This window comes from Heteronotia binoei, unplaced genomic scaffold, assembly GCF_032191835.1.
Source record: "Heteronotia binoei isolate CCM8104 ecotype False Entrance Well unplaced genomic scaffold, APGP_CSIRO_Hbin_v1 ptg000294l, whole genome shotgun sequence".
NCBI lineage: Eukaryota > Metazoa > Chordata > Lepidosauria > Squamata > Gekkonidae > Heteronotia > Heteronotia binoei.
The window spans coordinates 483680-505512 of NW_026800011.1; the positions used below are offsets into that span (position 1 = coordinate 483680).

The 21833-nt window shown below is 43.5% G+C and overlaps 1 protein-coding gene across 2 annotated transcripts in view; it reads left to right on the forward strand.

Annotated features, from left to right (window-relative positions):
• LOC132590559 (transmembrane protein 131-like) overlaps positions 1-21833 on the forward strand; it is a 121796-nt gene that overhangs the window by 34063 nt on the left and 65900 nt on the right. Inside the window, exons 4-5 of one of the 2 annotated variants that reach the window (XM_060263494.1) lie at positions 11929-12000; positions 20557-20680. In XM_060263494.1, coding sequence (XP_060119477.1) covers positions 11929-12000; positions 20557-20680 — 196 coding nt within the window. The remainder of the gene's footprint in view (positions 1-11928; positions 12001-20556; positions 20681-21833) is intronic. The other variant, XM_060263495.1, reaches the window with a different exon arrangement.

The window sequence follows — 21833 nt, forward strand, 5'->3', positions numbered from 1 at the left end:
AGCCCATATTAAGACTTGGTCTGTGGGCTGTTTCAAGTCACTTTGTGTTGAGGTCTTGATGGTTCACTGTGACCAGCGTGTTAAGTACTTTGCAAATAAAGTTGATCATGGACATTCTGGCTTTAGAAAAAAGTGTGAATTTAATTGGGAATCCTGGTTTGTCCTATTTTCATGGATACTTTAAGTTTTTGCAACACCAGGATATGGCCAAGATATCTGGAAAGGTGGGACCTAAGTCTGTATGCTTGACTCTTGTCCTTCTTTCCTGTTTAGAGCTGCCACTGGGGGGCAGAAGTCTCGAATGCCTTCCTTAGCTTAACAGGAAGTACCCACAGTGTTAAAGGAGGCTGTCATAAAGAAATCTTCTCTTGATTCCTACAGACTAAACACACTATACCTGGGCGTCCCTGTTGGGTCTTCTCAGCAGCTCTTAATATCAACAGTGACTGTACTCTTGATGAGTTAGTGTTGGAAGATAATGTTCTGCAGTGGTTTTAATCATTCCTAAAATGTAGGGTTGAAAGATAATGCCAGTAAGGTGCTGGTCCTCCCTGTAGCCTTTGGCCTAGGGAGGTGCCCCAGTCTTTCATCCAGTCTCCCATGACACATAACATTTACATGAAGCTGCTGGATGTGTTTGTGAATAATGTCCATTGTGTGCTTGTTCTGTGCTACCCATTCTCACCTTTCTCTATTTCCTTCTCTTTTCTGGACCCATTTTTCCCAAATCCTTGTTTGGAACTCTTAACTATTACACCACACAGGTTTTTGTGATGTGGTTACTGATGAACAGTAGCAAGCAGCCTGTGTTAATTATACAAATTGCATGGAAGCATGTAATCCAGTGGCTGTTGCTGAGCCTGGCCCCTCCCCCTGCATTTTCCTTACTGCAAACAAGGCTTGAAGGCTAGCAATATTTGTGGTCACCTAGCAGTGGCTACCAGGAGCATCAGTTTCTTAAAGGTGCTCATTTATCATTGGGGGGGGGGATTTATCATCCATTGCATTTTTTTAAGATTCCAGATTTTCAGTAAATTTGGAGCTTTTCACAGGTTCGTAGAAAGATTTGTCTTGTCTCTCCTTGGTGCAGTTTCTGGATTTAAGTATTTGCACACTGAGAAATTATTGTATTAAACTATGTGGACCTTCCTTGAAAATACTGGTCCATAATTTGTCTGACAGGTCACTTGCAAGGATAAGCCACTGTAAGGAAGAGATCAGCTTAGAGCCAGCTAATACATTAAAGCTAGTTACAGACCTAAGTTTTGGCAGGAACTGTCCAGTTTTTAGTTTGCCAGAGCTGCTGAGTCATCCTAATTAACAGCTTGGCTGGAGGAGGCAAAGGAAGCCAGTGGGTCAACTCTTTTTCTTGGCTTCCAAGATAAAGGGAGGGGGGAGAGGGAGAAAAGCTTTTTATCATCACATGTGTCTGATGGAGGCAGGAAGTCCTCCTGCCCTTCCAGTCTGGATTTATTTGGTTTTTAACTTACTCGTTTGTAAATTTCCAAAGGCACTCCAATTTTCTTTGCCCAGCTAGCACAGGCATGTGAGCTGTTCTTGCCTTCTCGATATCAATAAAGAGCTTTTTACCTGATTTATGAGAGTGAAGTGTGCACCATTTGAACCAGGGCTACAAGCAAGTGACCTACAGCCTGGAATCATACAGCCACTGTAATCTTTTGATCAGATAAATCAAGTTCTGGCTTTGGACCCAGTTTAAATTTCTGGTTTTCTCTTCTTCATATGAACCTAGACATTCAATTAAGTCATCAGAAAGGCTCTAATAATTGTTTCCCACCATCAGAGGTATGGTTACTCCAGGTTGGTAATTCCTGGCCGAGAACTTGGGGGTAGAACTTTAGGAGAGTGCAGTTTGGGGAGGAAGTGGGGCCTGAGTGAGGTATAATGTCATAAGAGTTCACCTTCCAAAGTAGCCATTTTCTCCAGGGGATCTGATCTATGTAGTCTAGAGATCAGTTGTAATTCTGGGGGATCTCCTGACCCCACCTGGTGAATGGCCACCTTAGTGGTTATACAAGACATGGTTTTCTAGTCTTGTCACACAAGAACTTGTTTTCTCTGTGTGGCCTTCCATGCCACATCCATTTTTCTTGTTTCTGGCACACTTGAAGTGCCTTGAAGACAGATGAGAGTAAGATGGAAATTCTTGGTTGGTGATTCAAAACAATCTCATTTCAAAGAGCTTTGGGGGTAGGCAGAATATGAGTTCCAGTTGTGGTGTTACTGCTACTAGTCCTTTCCCCTCCAGTTTTCAGATTATTACTCCCTCTGTTGCTATCTAATTTGATGGTTCTTCTGTCGACTTGATTGATGCTCCAGTGTCTGTATATTAATTGTTCTGTGCAACAAAATATATTTTTAAAAGCTGGTTAGTTATATCTAAAGTCAAGGTGACAGAGGGCCATTTTCACATTAAACAGCAGGAATAAGTAACTGTGGGTAAAATAAAGAATATGGGTATAAAGAATAAAGAGTATGTTAGACTGTTGCTCAGCATGTGAGAATAAGACTTGCACGAGTCAAATGGGGCAGTCCATCCTACCACCCCCTTTGTCTGTTTTTTTCCTCATAGGTTTCTCCAGTTCTTGAATGGTTTCAGTGTCAGGGTGAGGCCAGAAGAAAGATGAAAAAGATACATTCTTGGTAATCTCTCACCTTTCATCTTTTGCTCTTTTATCTTTCCTTTTGATGCTCCACTTATTTGGAATGATCATTCCTATCAAGATTAGGATGAAGAGGAGAAAGCTTGGATGGGAAGCCATTCAGTAATAAGCCCCCCCCCCCCCCCCAGAAATCAAGATCCCACACAGGTGTGGAGTTAGGTTGGCCATGGTTTGGGAATACAGGCTTCTATATTTAACTTGTAAACGTTGCTGATGTCGCTCTGGGCGATTTATCCCATTCTTGCTTCACAAAGCTGCATTTTCTGGCGATGAGCCAAGAACTCCTTTGTTCATATAGAACTTCTTTAAGAGCTAGTTTTATGCTAGTGGAGATGTGTGACATTCTCTTATTCTGAGAACTTCTAAATATGCTTTTTGGCCTCATGTTCAGGGAATCCTATTGCCCATTAAACACAACTTTTTCAAGCACACATTTGGAACCCAAGAGGGGGAAGCATTTTGGAAGTGATGATTGCAATGAAAATGGGGAAAGAGTGAAGCACTTCTTCCCACCCCCTTTTGCACTGTAAACTGGCTCTTACTGAAGCTGTTTTTCCCCAAGAAAAGCAGCTGTGGAGCTTTTGTTGCACAGGTACATGCGTAATGACTAGTGAGACTAGTGAGAGTTTTAAAAAGTAATCAGATTCTGTAGGTGATTTGTTCTTTTTTGTGTGATTTATTCTCTAGCTTTTTTCCCCAGAGCAGCTTTCAAGATCAATTCCATTTGATTGTCACATCAGCAGCCATGTGAGGTGGGTTAGACTGAGTATGTAACAATCCTGAGGTCACCTAGCAAACTTGTAAGATAGGGAAGAGGATTCAAACCTGGATCTCTCTAGCTTCTAGTCTGACATACTCTTGTCACCACACTACACTGGCTCTTGTTTCTTCTATACAATGAAACACATGGAAGTTGTTGTTAATAATAACATTCATAGCCCACCTTTCTCACTGAGAGACTGAGCGGATATTCTATGTTCTATCCAGGGGTGGCCCTAGAATATCTGGCACCCTAGGCAAGGCTTAGTTTCTGCCTCCCCTCCACACTAATAACCATTTTTTTTAAAAAAACAGACAAATTGTGGGAAAAATGAAAAGCACAAAACTTGTAATTGCTCAGGTCACTGAGTCATGTTGGGGGGGGGGGCCTGATTCAGTGCCTCCAGAAGGGTAGCACCCTGGACAATCACCTAGTTTGCCTAGTGGCAGGGCAGGCCCTGGTTCTGTCTCACTTTAAGATTTGCCCGAAGCAATATTCAACCCCTGCTTGATGACCTAATTTTCTAAGGGCCTGGTAAGTGAGCCAACAAATAGATTGGGGCATAGATTGGGGCCCCAATCTATAGATTGGCTACACTTCCTGTCCTTGATACTGTGCCAGTGTGTTATGCTCTGTGTGTGTATAATCTCAAACAGTAACTGTTTTGAATTGGAGCATTAACTACAGTCAGGTGTTTATTTCCTGTTAGAATCCTGTCTCTTGAAAGACGGTTATTTTCCTTTTCTATTCTTGAGCTACTTTGTATTGCAAATCTTCACATGCGTGCCAAGTAAGTAAAGCTGCAGCATCTTACCACCTATCTGAAGACTTTTTAACATCTGTAAATGCTGCTGACAAATGCTGACTCAGTTCTAGCTTGGAGCCTTTTTGTGTTTGCTCTGAATGAATATCCTGGCATGGTTTAAAAGAGACTAACTTGGCAAAAAAACAAAACAAAACCAGACTAGCCATTAAAGAATTTTGTACAAGATTGGAGATGGTAACAGTTTTATCTTGGCAAATTTCAGTGTTTTGTATGCAGCAAATAAAGGAATATTAGTTGTATGTATTATAGTGATGTAGATGCGACGTTACCCCAGAGTTGGAAACGACTGGTGCTTGCACAGGGGACTACCTTGTTTGTGTCAGTACAGTGACTGATTGTAAAGGAGGATCAATGCGCATATAGTGGTACATTGTACTTAGAATTTCCTTCTTGGAAAATTCTCCTTTTAGCTGAAAGTGGTGGGGGGAAGATGGCACTTCACTGTTATTTCCGGATAAAGGTGGTAAAAATCATTTGAAAAGGGCTTGGGTACAAATGAACAAAGACATACTCTACTTTAAAACCTCATGGCCAAGACATCATGCAATGAGGGAATTGTTCCAGAGCCACTTACTGTCAGTCGTAACCTGAGCAACTGCATCAGACCTATGATATGATAGATTAAGACGACGATTGGCATTCTGTACCATCGGGCCAAGTCAAACAGGCGGGCAGGGAGGACAGAGTTTCTCAACATCAAATTTCATGGATACCCCCCACCCACCCACATAACAGTAATTGTACTCATTGAGAAAATGCATGACAAACACTTTAAATGAATCCATATTTTATTAATCACAATAGCATATATGTACATTTGAAAAATAATAATACATATAGGCACGAGACATGTTCAGTCTATATGAGGTATGTTTGCTTATTTATTATACTGTATCATTTAATGAGATTGCTGATGCTGTTTTGCAGCTTTCAGAGTCTGGAAGTCTGGTTGAAGCAATGCAAGTTTCAATCCCATCAGCTTGTTTCTATATTTTGGTGCAACAAGTTATGAAAATCACCTCTTTGTTAACGGTTAGTCTGTACTCATGGGAATTTGGTTGGATGCCCGATGAGCTTGATAGCTCATTAACAGTTGGTGGATGCGTATTTATTTTTATTTTAACCCTGCTTATCAATTGTAAGTTGGCTCCCAAAGGAACTCACAGGTGTCAGAATTTAACACAAGTAATTATTAAAAGTGCAATTCAAAAGGATTTTTTTGTGTGTGAAGAGAATTCTCAGCTGTGTAGGATCCAGGCATCAAGGGATGTCTAAAGATACAGCAAGAATACTGTGGAAAAATAACGAATGATCCTGAAAATACTTAACAAGTCTATTGATTATTAAACAGTTAATTCACCAATAGCACAATACAATTCATTTTACTTTACAAAAGTTCATGGATCTCAAATGCAATGTGCAAGGATAGAAATAAAGTTATAAAAGACTCGCAGTTCCTATGTGTCAGTTTCTTGACTTTAAAGCGCTTAATGATGTCCATCCAACTCTGCGAGAAGAATAAAGTGCTAATGCGGTCCGAATTTCAAATGCAGACGATTTTGGTTTTTCAAATCATTTCTTCAGTCTTGCAGATGTTGTATTGAAACTTTCATTACTTGTAGAAGTTTTGAAAATAGTGGCTCGTGATAAGCCTTTAACAGTAAAGCTGCCTGTAGTACTGTTTCAGATTCCTTTGTCTAAGAGAAACCTCCCACATTCCATCATACAACGAAACGCTTCTTACAGCACTAGCTCTGGAGAAAACTCGAGAGGAATCTGAAACAGTACCATAGGCAGCTTTACTGTTAGAGGCTTATCATGACCCACTATTTGCAGAACTTCTACAAGTAATGAAAGTTTCAATACAACATCTCCAAGACTGAAGAAATGATTTGAAAAACCAAAATCGTCTGCATTCGAAATTCGGACCGCACTAGCACCTTATTCTTCCTGCGGAGTTGGGTGAATGTCTTTGAGCTCTTTAAAGTCAAGAAATTGACACATAGAAACTGCGAGTCTTTATTTCTTCCTTGCACTTTATTTCTTTTTTTCTTCATATGAAACTGTATTGTGTGGGGAAACATGGACATTTTTAAAATATTGTTTTAGAGTTTGAAATTAATATTTTTGTTAGGTGTCCTTCAAATGGAATCTGGGTTTGAAATGCTCTAATACAATAAATCCTATAAAGTCTACCTTCGTAATTTTTGAAAACTGATCTAAGACCTTCTGTTAAAGTCGTTCAATGAAACACTAGCTTTCTATGTAAAAGAATGAATAAGGACAAAAAACATAGCTTCTGAGGTCAAACTAAATAAATAATAAATAAATAAATAAATAATTTATTATTTATTTTATTTATTTATAAACTAAGTCATGCATTATGTAAATTATTTACATTGTCCACTAAACTTTCTAATTTAGAAGAAAATGGCATTTTTTTTTTTTAAGGATTGACTTCCAGGTGCTGGCTCTGGAGGCAGCCAGTATGTAGGCTGTAGTTTTCAGTCTCCACTGTCAGGAGGCGCCCTCCTTTTCCAGCTGTTTCCTGCCTTAGTGCTGAGAGCAGGAATTTGAGGACTCTGCTTGCCAGCATATTTCTAGTTCTTTATTCCCATGCCCTGCACTTCTGGCTCCAGATTCACCTCTTTCATCTTCTCTGCTGTCCTCTGTTTTTTCTATCCCATCCCCCCCTCCAAGCTCTCTCTATCTCTCCTCTTTGATTGTCCGTTATTTTCTTTCTTTTTAGTTGAACTTCCAAGCTTTCCCTGCCATGGCAAAGACACATTGCAGTTCATCAGAGGAGGCTTCCAAAAACGCTGCGGGTTCTTCAGGAGAGGGCTTTGAATAAATCATTTCTCAGCCACCATGCAGGAGGGCTCTGCAGCCAAAAATGGCTTCTCAAAGGTGGCAGATCTCCAGGGATCCAGCCCCAGTGGGAGCCAGCAAGACATGGCACCAATCCAGGGCCTGACAGGAGCAATAACACAGTTGCTGGTGAGTCTTTCCATGCAAGAGGCCCAAGAGCCCAGGAAATGGGAAGATTACTTTCGGTTCCCAAAAAAGTTCAAGTTGGGCTACAGCAGTTTTGTATCCAGATTAATTACCAAACGTGCCTTGCCAGGGCAGGAGAAACAAGGAAAGACAAAGTTCTGCAGCCCTCTGTCCTCGGGATTGGGGTGGGGGGAGCCAGACGTAGTAGTTGATCTAAAACCTCTTTGTATTTCAAAGCCATACAAGAAATTTTTCTCTGTCAGCCCCTTCTAATGCAGCTAAGCTTTCAGGGAGTGGAACTTTTACTGAATCTCTTGATTCAGATGGCATGATTGAAAAGAAGCGGGGAACTTTCAGATGAAGAGATTTCTGTCCAGGAAGAGCAAAGCAGGTGTTTGCTTCTGGGGAGGAGGGGTGGTCGGACTTCTGCTGTCTTATTGGTAAACGCATGGAGATTCTGGAATTATCAGAAAACTACAGAGACCCCAAAGGAAGATCTCAGGCTCAGCTCAGAGGTTCAAGATAAGTTTTATCAAACCCTCCAGCAGCATGTTTGCATTTCCTGAATTTGCACCTTGGTCTCGAAGATCCTAGTCCAGCACTTCAATTGCTATACTAAAGATAGTTTAGATGCATTGGCTCAGGAGGCCATATTTCTCAAGCCTCGGTCAACTACACTGACTCAGCCTCTGTCAAATTTCTGTTTACTCCAGATGAACGAATACAGGGTCCAATATCATGCCGATCCATTATGGCTGTAGACATGGAAAGGCAGCCTATATTACATGGGTACTTGGAAGACATGGTGTAAGTTATGTTGGCATCCAAAGGTCTTCTGCCGAGGTTATATGGAGAGTGTGTGTGTGTTAAAAGGTACAGGCAGAAGAGGTCAGAGACTATGGAGACCACTTTACCTCAGATTCTGATACTTTTCAAAAGATTGTCTGATGTGAAATCTTCAATCAAGCAGGATCCAAAGATAATCAGCGTTTTGACTTCCTTGCTTCTGCTATCTGAAAGAGTAGTTTGGCATCTTCACATGAAACATTTTCTGTGGGGAGCAGCATATTTTCTAGAGGTCCTCAGCTGCCCTTCAGATGTCTTCTTGACATCTTGTTGAAACTGCTGACAGAGGTATTTCTGGTTGTGTCACCATCTGTAGGGAAAGTCTTGGAATGGAGCTCATTATTGTGCACTTTCCATCAAAACAAGGTGGTGCTGAAGACAAACCAAATGTAAACACATTAAATCAGCTCTTCCTTCCAGGTCTCATATATAAAATAAAAATTTCCTTTTCTTCTCTTGTTCTTCATACATAGAGGCTTTCAACTTTGAATTTAACTACTTTTGTGAATGTAGATACACCAAAGTGTATGTGTGTTAAGTGCTGTCAAGTTGCGGTCCGACTTATGGCGACCCTATGAATTAATGTTCCCCCAAATGTCCTGCTGTTAACCTTGCTCAGGTCTGGCAACTGAGGGCCATTTATGAAATGGTGGGTTCCAAACTTCTATGGAAATCTCTGAACTGGAGAATGAGAGTGCCACCTCATGGCAGAGATGGAAAACTGCAGCCTATTTCATGCCTCTGAGCTCATAGCGGAAGCCAGTGTATCAATGCTGCCCTTTATCCTTCCAGCAGAACTAAACTTCTTGTTAAGCTCAGTCTTAGACAGACAGACAGTTGGAATGGACCTCCAGGGTCATCTAATCCAATCCCATACACAATGCAGGAAATTCACAGATACATGCACCACACACAATTCATCCCCAGTGAGCCCTCATCCATGCCCACCTCCAGGATCCCTTGACAAACTGGCCTGGAGAAAAATTGCTGACTGACTCTAAAATGTCAATCAGCATTTTCCTGGGTGTGTAAGAACAGGCCATAAGAATTAAGCATTGATGCAACCCTGCCCACTCTCCTCATGATCTACCTAATTCGCAAAATCAACACTGCTGTCAAATGGCTATCTAACCTCTCCTTAAAAACATCCAGGGAAGGAGAGCCCACCACCTCCTGAGGAAGTTTGTTCTGCTGAGGAAATGCTCTGTCAGGAAATTCTTCCTAAAGTTTAGCCAGAAACTCTTTTGATTTAATTTCAACCCACTGGTTCTGGTCTGACCTTTTGGGGGAACAGAAAATGATGGATGGATGGAGAATACTAAAAATTAAATGTCCAGAACTTTGTGTATGCATAGAGAGAGACACACCCAAAGAGAAATCTTGTTTTACAATTACCCTTGTAAGCATTTGAAAATGCTGTAGTGCAAAAAACAACACGTTTTAATTGTTATAACAGACAGCAAGCATGCTTATTCAGAAATGTTAGTTACAGTTTTGGAAATGTGACTTAAATCTTCCTTGGAGATAATTAAAATATTTAAATTTAAATTGGTCTACTCTGGCAGTGATTAGTATATTAACAGACCTTTATGAATAATACCTTTATAGCAGATGTTGTTATATGAGAAAGATCTTTAGCGGCAAAGAGTCAGTCTGCCAGTTCCGCGTCCCTCCTAAATAATGTAAAATTGATGGTTCTGTCCCTTCTGTTGGTTGGTGGTACTTTGTAGTGAAAAATGTCATTCTGCCTTTTATCCCTCTAAGGCTTCCCAGAGAAGTGGCTTTAAATACTGCCATGACACATCTGCCATTAAAAACAGTGACTATGTTATAGCAAAGAGACAGTTCACCTAGCCATTTAAGTCTGTTCAGCTAAATGGAAGCTGCAGTCTTCACAGATGTTAGTGGAGACATTGCTTTGCTTGGTTGTATTGAGTATTTATTCAGTACGTCGTTCTGTATGGAGGCTCCCCACAGTCTAGCATTGTTGTGTGGCCATGGTAAAAGTTCATCCTATCTATCATATTGTTTGAGAATGAAGATAACTACAAGGGCTACTAGTATAAAGGCATTATGATGTACATGTTTTGGAATACCCACACCTCCTCTGTCTTTGCCAGAAGTGATTGAGTAAAAATTCTTAATGGCTTTTAAACCTCATTATAAGCCTTGCAGGCACCTTTGGAAGCGACACCGGGTGATGGGTGCAGCCACAAAAAAGCTGCTGGAGGAGGTGGAGTTAACCACAAATGTCAGGGACTGAGGTTATATATACCGTATTTTTCGGACGATTAGACGCACCGGAGGATAAGACGCACCTTCCTCCTGGGGGGCAATCTGATGCTTTTTCCTCCAATCCGGCGCTTCCCCGGCGCCTGCTTTCCTGGCTCCATCTTCTTCAGGCAAGCGTGGGATCGCTCCACGTGGCCCCAGCGCTTTGCAAGCGCCAGCCGCGGAGGGGGCTTTAAACATCACAGCTGAAGGCAGGAACACAGGGAAGTAGGAAGCACGCTGCCCCCTCCGCGGCCGGTGCTTGCAAAGCTCTGGGGCCACGTGGAGCGATCCCACGCTTGCCTGAAGAAGATGGAGCCAGGCAAGCAGGCGCCGGGGACGTGCCGGATTGGAGGAAGAGGCAGCGGATCGCCCCCTCGCCCCCCGAAGGTACGTACCTTCGGACCATAAGACGCACACACTTTCCCCCCCACTTTTTTTGGGGGGGAAGTGCGTCTTATGGTCCAAAAATACGGTAATTCTTCAGGGTTTTAAGCAGACGTTCTGCCTAACAGGGGGCCTTCTTAAATGAACATATTGTTTTAAAAATATTTTCTTGCTTACGCACAACTTACCTTCAGTTGTACAGACTTTTCAGTTTAGAAAAGAGATGTCTGGGGGGGGGATGAGAGTTTTATAAAATTATGCATGGAATGGAGAGTGTTGACAGATACATTTTTCTCCTTCTGCCAGTAGATGCAGGACGGACAAAAGGAAATACTTTGTTACAGAATGATTAAAATTTGGAATTCACTGATTGAGGATGTAGTGATGGCCACAGCTTGAAAACAGCTTGAAACGGGGATTAGATAGATTCGTGGAGAATGGGTCTATCAGTGGCTGCTAGCCATGGTGGCAGAAGGGAAGCTTCATGTTCAGAGGTACTGAATCTCTGAATCCCTGAGCGAGAGGGCAACATCAGAGGAATACCTTGGCCTCTATGCCCTGCTTTTGGCCTCCAGAGGAACTGTTTGGCCACTCTATGAGACAGGATGCTGGACTAGATGAACCTTTGTCTTATCCAGCAGGGCTCTTCTTCTGTTCTTATGCAATCAAGATTAGCTGCTGCTGCCAAGGCAGTGTTTTTTAAATCTGCATGTCCCATCTCCCTTCAATTTATGTATAACCCTGACTTGTATATAGACTACTTCTGTCCCAGTGCAGAAGGTTCATGTAGGTTTGATCTGTTATCTTTTTGCTATGTATATACTATCACAAAATAAGTGGTGGGAGAAATAAGTTCTATTGGTTTGTTAATGGATGGTTCTGTTAAGGAGACCTATTAAGGTATTATCAGTCAGCCATCTTTGACTGCAAACCATATAGGAATGGACTGTGTTGCTTATGTTCTTTTGTCATCTATGCTATTGATTAATACTGGAGAATACTACTGACACTGTGTACTCATTGGAAAAATTGACTGGGGCTACTTTGGCAATGGCAGCATTTCTAGCATTTTTGAGCTAATAATAGTGGGTATATATCTAAGCATGAACGAAAAGGACTTTCTGCTTTACTTTTATTTACAGTCATTTTTTTCTTCCCAGCAGTGTATCAATGTATCGAGGGAATTGCAGACCGATTCGATTTGAACCACCAATGTTGGATTTCCATGAACAGTAAGTTGGGAACATTTTGGCTACTTAGAATCACAAGATCTTCTTCGTGGTCTCTGTGCAGTCCCACACATGGGTTTTCCCGTCAGGACGAACCCTACCTCGGAGATTTTAAAAGCTAGCCTAGGCGTTATTTTTGGCGCGCACTCCCTTTCGCTCTGGGGAGCAGGCATCCACTGCGCATGCCTGGAGCGAGAGGGAGGCGCCCCACCCACTCAGTTTCTTTCCAACCGCCGCCCGGGATAGTCTTACCTCGCTGCGCTCCGCTTTTACCTCAAATATCTAGCCTCCGTTTCTTCAAGTCTCCTCTTTATTTCACTTCCTTCGCTCTTTTTCTTATATTCCTATCTTCTCTAAAAAAAAAAAAAAAAAGAGTATAAATATCTTCCCCGCTTTTACCTCAGACCTCCCTTCCCCTACCCCCCCCCCCCCCGGGCGTATGGAAGGAAGAGACAGTAAAATAACCTTTAAAAGGTGTTCGCGTTGTAGGGCGAAAATCCCTACATCGGACGGGCATTCGCTTTGCCTATTTTGTTTGGGAGAAACCCATAAAGTAGACGCCTGTGCGCATTGCCTTCAATTCGGCAAACAGGCGCGCAAAAACAGAGCCGCTAGACTAAGAAGCCACCTGATGGAGTCTGTGCTTCACCCTGAAATGTCGCAATCTTCTTCAGTAAGTAAGTCGCCCCCCCTACTGACTCCCCAAGGGGACGGCGCACGGTCGGCAGCTTCAGTGGCCATTGTTCCCAGCAAGCATAAGTCCGGTGATGCCGCGAAAGCCGGCGACGGCGCGAGAACGTCAGAACAAACGGCCGCGGCGACTAAACCGAAAAGTGGGAAGCACACTAAGAAACGCAAGCACTCCGACCCGAAGGCCCCGAAGGATTCGAGAAAACCATCCGACCCGAAGGTCCCGCGAAAACCGACCGATCCGAAGGACCCGAAAATCCCGAGGGACTCGAGAAAATCTTCGGAACAACAGAACGAGCCTGACAGGCAATGTGAGACCTCCACACCCGGATCCGATACCCAGGAAGTGGCCACCCCGCTTACGGAGTCACCGCACCAGCAGACGGAAGAAGTTATTCCGATTCCGTCCCGATCCCCTTCTCTGCAAGGATCCATACCAGACCCCTCGCTGGAGCCGATCCGAGACCCGCTGCAGTGGACTCGACAGCATATCAACCCTAGATCGTTCCGCGATATGTCGAATCCCATCCAATACAAACATGACGCTTACAGGTACTTTGATACACATCGGTTCCCAGCCAGATCTCCCAGCATCGAGAGACATCGGTACCATCATACGCGTTTCCTGGACAGATCCCCTAGTAGAGGGAGGGACCGCTATCGCTACAACCCGAGATCTCGGTCTCCATCCATGTCCCCGAGACGACGCCATTATGCTTCGAGGTCTCCTTCTATGGATTCCCATGCATGTTGCGGCTACCACCGCTCTCGGTACCGTACCGATTGCCACAGGAACCAATCCAAAGAAGCGACTCCTGTCCAACGGAGTAAGCAACTAACAAAACAGCCATCTCCGACTCCTTCCACTTCGACTTCTAAGCTTAAGGGCACGACTCCAACGAGACCTAAAAGCACGACTCCAACCAGACCGGACCCGCCTGAACCCGAGCCTGACTCTGATGCCGAATCCGACGCTCAATCATCGGACTCGATACAGTCGATGTCCCCTGGATCTCCCGCCTCGGATATCGCCAAACCAGCGGATTTGTCACCTTCCGAAGGGGCAAAGACATACCTGGACTTGATTGCCAATATGGCCTCTGCGCTTAACGTTACCCTTACCTCAGATGCACCCAAGGTAACAGACGTGGTGCACGACTTGGTGCACTCAGATTTACCTGCTGGTTCCTTTCTGCCTATGTTACCGGTACACCTAGAAGCCATCAAAGAAGCTTGGGACAACCCAGCCTCCATTCCCCCAACTTCAAAACGAATTGAATCCCTTTACAGGATCCAAGCACCGGATTCGAAGTTTTTATTTAGCCATCCAGCACCGAACTCCCTGATAGTTCATTCTTCCTCTAAATCTAAACAGACCCGTCACCCAGTACCTCCTGAGAAGGAAGGCAGGAAATTAGACACCCTAGGAAGAAAAATGTATTCAATATCTACGGCAAATGCCAAAATTAACAATTACTTAGCATACTTCGCCGCGTATTCCCACAATATCTCCTCACAACTGAATACACTCGTCTCTGCCCTACCAGAACCCTCCCAGAAACAAGCCTGCAAGCTGCTTCAGGAGCTCAACAGGATTTCAAAACAGCAGATAAATACCATCCGTCACTCTGTGGAGTGCACTTCAAAGGCGATGGCTGCCTCAATTGCCCTAAGACGACACGCTTGGCTTCGATCCTCTTCGTTGCAACCTGATCTTAAATTCAAAATCGAAGACCTTCCCTTCGATGGCCAAGGTCTCTTTAATGCCACAACGGACGATATACTGTCCACCGTGGACGATAGCCGCAAACGAGCAAAGAGGCTCGGAGTAGCGCAACAACAACAACAACAGCAGAGCTATAAACCCAGGCCATGGAAACCAGCGCCCTTCAAACGTTCCAGATCTCCTCGACAATCTGAATACTGGAAACGTAAGGCTCCTCCTCCAAAGCAATCCTTTAACCAGAGACAGCAGAGACCACAACCACCTAAAAAGGCTGCGTCTTCGTCAAAGCAGTCTCTTTGACTTTCTACCTCTACCAATTCAACACGTTTCCAGACTTCTTCCATTTCACGACAATTGGCGACAAATAACCACGGACAAATGGGTTTTGAACATCATTTTGAGAGGTTACTCCATAGAGTTTCAAGCACCACCAACAAAACATCATTTTGTTTCCACTCCCCCATCCCCTTCCCTTCAGGAAGAAATAGACACCTTAACAGCCAAAGCGGCTATAGAGCCTGTCCCAGGCCAATACCATCGGACAGGATTTTATTCCCGGTACTTTCTAGTCCCGAAAAGGGATGGGGGACAGCGCCCGATTCTGGATCTAAGAGCCCTAAACAAATTTATCCGTCACAGAAAATTCAGAATGATCACCTTACAATCGATTCTGCCCTTAATTCCCAAAAACTCTTGGATGGCACTGGTAGATTTACAGGACGCATACTTCCACCTGACAATACACCAATGCCACAGAAAGTTTCTGCGTTTCGCCGTCGGCAGCAACCACTACCAGTTCCGAGCCCTGCCCTTCGGACTCTCCACGGCACCACGGACATTCACGAAATGTATGGCGGTAATTGCAGCACACCTCAGACAACGCGGAATTGCAACCTACCCATACATAGACGATTGGCTCCTCGTGGGAGCTTCAAGGGCACAGTTGATGAAAGACATTTCAATGACACTTGCGCTCCTAGCAGAACTGGGCCTCCAGGTCAATCAACAAAAGTCACACCTTACCCCGACTCAAGACATCCATTTTATAGGGGCTCGCTTGTGCACCACGGACCACAAGGCGTATCTTCCTGTGGACAGGATATCTTCCATTCAGACGCTGGCTGCACAAATAATACAACAACCCAAACAAACGGCCTTCAACATTCAAAACAAACGGCCTTCAACATTCAGCGCATGTTAGGACTCATGGCAGCCACGACAGCAGTTCTAACACACGCAAGACTACGCATGAGAACCCTACAAATCTGGTTCGTCCGTGCATTTCGACCCCAACGCCAATCTCAAGGAACAGTCCTCACTGTTCCAAACCACATCCTCCCCTCACTCGAATGGTGGACAGTACGAGCTCACCTGCTTGCAGGAATGCCATTTTTACGGCCAAGCCCATCAGCAGTAGTTACAACGGACGCCTCGAGGTGGGGCTGGGGAGCCCATCTCGACATACTCACTGTCCAGGGGCAATGGACACCGTACGAACAGTCGCTCCACATCAATTGTTTAGAGCTTCTAGCTGTTCACAGAGCTTTAAAATCGTTTCTTCCATCTCTTCAAGGCCGACATGTACAAATCGCCTCAGACAATGTGGCGACGGTCTTTTATATAAACAGGCAAGGAGGAACTGCATCCACCCGCCTTTGCAAAAGAGCAATGCACCTTTGGCACTGGAGTATTGTTCACCAGATCCATCTCACTGCGGTACATCTTCCTGGCGTACAGAATGTTCAAGCGGACAGGCTGAGCAGATATCTCATCAACGACCACGAGTGGTCACTCCACAGGTCGTACCTTCTGCCAGTATTCCGGAAATTCGGAACCCCCTCAATAGATGCGTTTGCTGCACCAGACAATGCACAGTGTGCTATCTTTTTTATGAGAGGTCCGCCCTCACAACAGTCTGCAGGGGATGCCTTCATACAGACATGGACCGGTCCACTGCACTTCCTCTTCCCTCCTTTCCCGCTGATAACACGGTGCATACAGAAAATTCAACTGGACAACACAGATTGCATTCTAGTGACGCCATGGTGGCCACGCCAGCCATGGTTCACAACCCTCCTCTTTCTGTCGAAAAATACTTACCATCACTTCCCTCTGGCACAGAACCTCCTGTCCCAGCAGAACGGCAGGGTTCTCCATCACGACCCGAACAGGCTTCGCCTAACGGCTTGGAGGATATGTTCTCAGACTTTCCTGAAGGAGTAAGACACGTTCTCTTAAATGCGAGGAAACCGTCAACGAGAAAGTCATACTCCATGAAATGGAAAAGATTTTCCATCTACGCTACCAAGCATAATTTCAGACCTTTCTCGGCTTCCATACCTCAAATCTTGGCATATACACTGCATTTGTCAGAAAAGGGCCTCACGTACTCATCCTTAAAGGTGCACCTTGCAGCAATCTCAGCTTTTCACCCGCATGTACAGGGTCGGACTGTCTTTTCACACCCTGCAGCGAAATCCTTCTTAAAAGGAATCCTACATTTGCACCCACCATTGCGGCAAATGTATCCTAGCTGGAGTTTATCGCTAGTGCTAAGCCAACTAGTAAAACCGCCTTTCGAACCTATGGCTACAATACCGCTTCACCTTCTCTCATGGAAAACGGCTCTATTAGTCGCACTCACCTCTGCTAAGAGAGCAAGTGATATTTGCGCGTTCAGAGCAGACTCGCCTTACACCATTTTTCACCACGATAGGGTGGTGTTGCGGCCAGACCCTGCCTTCTTACCCAAGGTAGTTTCCGCATTTCATTTACACAGAATCACAACCTTACCTGCCTTTTTCCAACGTCCGACGGACAAGGGGCAAGAAGCTCTACACTGTCTAGATGTTAGAAGAGCACTCGCTTACTATATAGATAGAACAGCATCGTTCCGTACGGACTCCAGACTTTTTGTGGCCTACGGCCGCCTTAATAAAGGAAAAAAGATATCTACACAGAGACTGTCAAAATGGTTGGTTGCTGCTATAGAGCTGTGCTACAGACTCGCAAAGCAACCAGTCCCATCTGCCATACGAGCTCATTCCACAAGAGCTTTGTCAACGTCATCTGCCCTTGCCAGGGGTGTATCCATGGAGGACATTTGCGCCGCTGCCGCTTGGTCTTCCCCTTCGACCTTCGCCACGCACTACGCTTTGGACGTTCGTGCTAGGCGGGATGCATCCTTCGGACAGGCAGTGCTCCGCTCCATCTTTGACTAAGGAGTCGGTCTCGGCTTGGTGAGTAATTGCTTGCCTTGTAGCCTGTTATGTGCTGACTGTGTTGCACTAACCTTTGCATTTTTCCTTTCTCCAACTCTAGTGCCAGCACCCACCACCTTGCAGGTCAGCTTATCAGTCACCCATGTGTGGGACTGCACAGAGACCACGAAGAAGATAAACAGGTTACTCACCTGTAATTGATGATCTTCGAGTGGTCATCTGTGCAGTCACACACGCCCGCCCAGCCGTCCCCGCTGCTGGCTACTGGTCCTATACAACCGCTCACCTACTATGTCAGCGGCGGGGAAAGAAACTGAGTGGGTGGGGCACCTCCCTCTCGCTCCAGGCATGCGCAGTGGATGCCTGCTCCCCAGAGCGAAAGGGAGTGCGCGCCAAAAATAACGCCTAGGCTAGCTTTTAAAATCTCCGAGGTAGGGTTCGTCCTGACGGGAAAACCCATGTGTGTGACTGCACAGATGACCACTCGAAGATCATCAATTACAGGTGAGTAACCTGTTTTTGTTGCTACCGTTTTAGAAATTAACTCTTATTTGAAGAATTTCTGTATTTAGAGGGAGGTGGGATGATGCTTGCTATTAAATGGCAGAACCATGATTGCCTAAGCAGAACATTTTATGGACTCAGGCTGCCAACAAATGGAAAATAGGGCCAGTGAACTTGGTCATCTATTAATCTAGCCCACTCTGCCAGTTTAGAAAAATCTGCTATTTCCCACATTTCGTTGTTGTTACCCTTTGTGTCTAATGAGAGCCAGTTGTGTTTGTGAAAGCCAGTTTGTTGTGTTTGTGAAAACTATTTTGGTGTAGTGGTTAAGTGCACAGACTCTTATCTTGGAGAGTTGGGTTTGATTCCTCATTCCTCCACTTGCACCTGCTGATGTGACCTTGAGCCAGTTACAAGTTCTCACAGAGCTATTCCTCTCGAGCAGATTCTGTCAGAGCTCTCTCAGCCCCACCTACCTCACAGGGTGCCTGTTGTGGGGAGGGGAAGGGAAAGGAGATTATAAGCCACTCTGAGACTCCTTCGGGTAGTGAAGGGTGGGGTATAAATTCAATCTCCTCCTCTTCCTCTTAATGAAAATTAACCAAGTATTCATCAGCTTGCTAATAAACCATCACTCAGACAGCACCCAAACACTAGCAAAATAGTGGTCATATTGATGCAATGTAAGTTTGTAAACTCTGGTTGCACTGTGTTCTGTTTTTATTTTATTTCATGTTGTCTGTCAGAAGATGAGATTATTTTATATATTTTATAAATGAAACTGAGATGTTTGTAGAAACCAAAACCCTGTATTGCCAAGTATATTAGAATGATTAACAGTTGTAAGTCAGACAAGATATAGGCTAAAGAGAGCTCAGATTCCTGATATTCTTAACAAATTTGTAGTAGAAAAAAGAGTCTAGTAGCACTTTAAGATTAACAAGGCTACTCATCTTGTGTTAACAAATTTGGTCTTTCTTCTCCTGACACAGAGTATGTTGGTAAATCTCTGATTTGCATATCACTGCCAGGAGTCTTCTAGTCTTTTTAGTTAGTGCAGTTGGCTTAATTTATTTTAATTTTTCACATGCAAGTGCAGGGCAGGTTTCCCTCCCTACCTCTAGAATTTTGTTGCTGCTGTTGTGAAGGGCAAGCAATCTGCTTGTTAAATGGCACCAGCAAGTGTGCACTGGAATATTATTTTGAAATATTATTTGACTAGACTTGGGTTGGGCGCCAGTCTTCTTCTCTGAGCTGCCTATCCTAGACATAAGTAAACACGATGAAGCTCTTGGGACAGGGAAAGCTTTAGGTGTTCTATTCTAGAAACTGTCACTTCACACAGGCTATCAAATAAAATTATTGAGAGAATGTGTTAAGTAAATGAATAAGTAAATTGCTTACATGTCTTTATCCAACTGCCATGCACTTGCTCTCTTATCTGCTGCCTAATATAGTTATTTGGTCAGATTATTGTGAAAACTTTGAGCTCACATATTCTTAAAATTAAGAAAGTATTGGCTGGCATTGTAGTTATAGTAGGTTGGGACCAGGAGATCTCCCATTTTTACAACTGATCTCCAGCTGGCAGAGATCAGCTCCCCAGGAGAAAATTGAAGGGTGGACTCTATGGCATTGTACCATGCTGAGACCCCTCCCCTCCCCAAACCCCACCCTCTCCTGGATCCATCCCCAAAGTCTCCAGGTATTTTCCAACATAGACCTGACAACCCTAGATTATAGTTGTATGCAAACTGGAAGGTACAGAAGTCAAGGATTTGAGTTTAGTTTTTGAGTACTAATTTTACCACCTTTGTAGCTTACTGCTTGCATTTAGGGCGGCACTTGAGGCAAACAGGAAATGGCCTGTAACTGTTTATAGCCTGAAAACAGACTGCCATGAGGGCAGTTGTCATAGTGCTGCATTGTCCAAGAAATGGGAAACAAACCTGCACTGCAGAGGCTGCACATACTTTCTTCTGACCTTAGACTTGATGCAGAAGAAGCGAGGATTACTAGTTGAATATTTAACCTACTACATTGAGCAGTTACTTGCTATTTCCAAGGGTAAAAATATAGTAGATTCTAGTGCTAAACTGTGGGACAAACATCACCCTAATGTAGCCATAGCAGTGTATTGAAACATTATGAGAGATGCAAGTTCAAGCTGTGCTTGTTGCTGCTTGCCCAGTATAATACAAGTATTTACAGATTTATTTTTTAAAAATACAGTTCTTGTCACAGTGTGTTTCTGTAGGGGAGGAGAAAAATAATACTTCAGCAACCTTAACTCATTGATGTACTGAACTATTGTCATCCTGGTTTACTTAATCATAAAGCTACAGACATGTTGCGGTGATAGGAACAACTGACAAAACATTTTAAATACATTTTTTTCTGCTTTTTGTTTTAAAACAGGCCAGTTGGGATGCCAAAAATGGAAAAAGTTTACTTGCATAATCCCAGTTCAGAAGAAACAATTACATTAGTATCAATATCTGCAACAACCTCACATTTTCATGCATCTTTTTTTCAAAACAGGGTGAGTCAACTCTGCCTTTTGAAGCTGATTTTTTTTTTATTATGCAACCTTGTTTTACTCCATGTCAATTACTTAAATAGCTTTCTGGTGAATGCAAAGCTTAGTCAAGATTAGGCTAGAGACAATTCACTGTAGAGTTAGGGACATTGCAGTGATTTGCAAGATTTCAGGGGAATGCAGTACAGTAGCTCTTTAAATAAGTTACATTCTAACATCTAACATTCTAATGTTCCATTCTAACTTGGATTGTGCTTCAAGTTTAAGGAGCAAAGCACTCCCAGAGGTTTCAAATACGTCCAGCAACATCTTCCCCCCTTCCCAATTTAACATCTGGCCTAAAGAATATTTTTGCTGACTCAAAAACATATACACAAAATTGGGTTTTTTATTGGCCCACTGGATGTTGGTAGAGGTATTGTATGAAATACTTATAACCAGGCACCTGGGGGCACAATTCAAAGGCAAATTCATGTTTAAAAAAATCTTCTAAAATAATCCATATTTTATGAACCTTTGCTGAAGGCCTGGTTCTTAGACAGAAGTAGCAACTGTATTTTGTTTTTATTTATTTATAATGTATATCCTACATTTCCATAACATGTTCAAAGCAAAATACAAAATTTAAAACATCAAATGCAGTCTCTGAAATAATCAGTTTGAGGTGGGGCACACAGATTTAAATTCCTACTCTGCTTTGAATCTCCTGGGGGAAATCATGGCCCAGTCACTTACCCATGTCCTAACTTACCTCACAGGTTTGTTATGAAGGTAAAATGGAGGTGGCAAGAATGATGTGTGCCACCCTGACCACCTTGTAGGAAGGTGTGGGATAGAAGTGTGTTAAATAAAAAAAAACATAAATAAGCAACAAGTATACTAATGCTCAAAATTAACAGTATTATTAAAGACTTCCTACCAGCTATTAATTACATCAGCAGTCGTATCACTAAACATAAATGTCACAGTTGCCATGCAATAATGTAAAAGTGCAATGTCCAGTACAACAATTCTGTAGATAATTCCTGTAAATTCTTTCTAGTAATCCAACAATGGCCCAAGTTTCCCATTCATGGAAATAGCTTTTTCTTAACGTGTTGGATGATATTAACCAAAATAAAAATGTCTTCATTGAAGGAGTAACAGAGTTGGTACC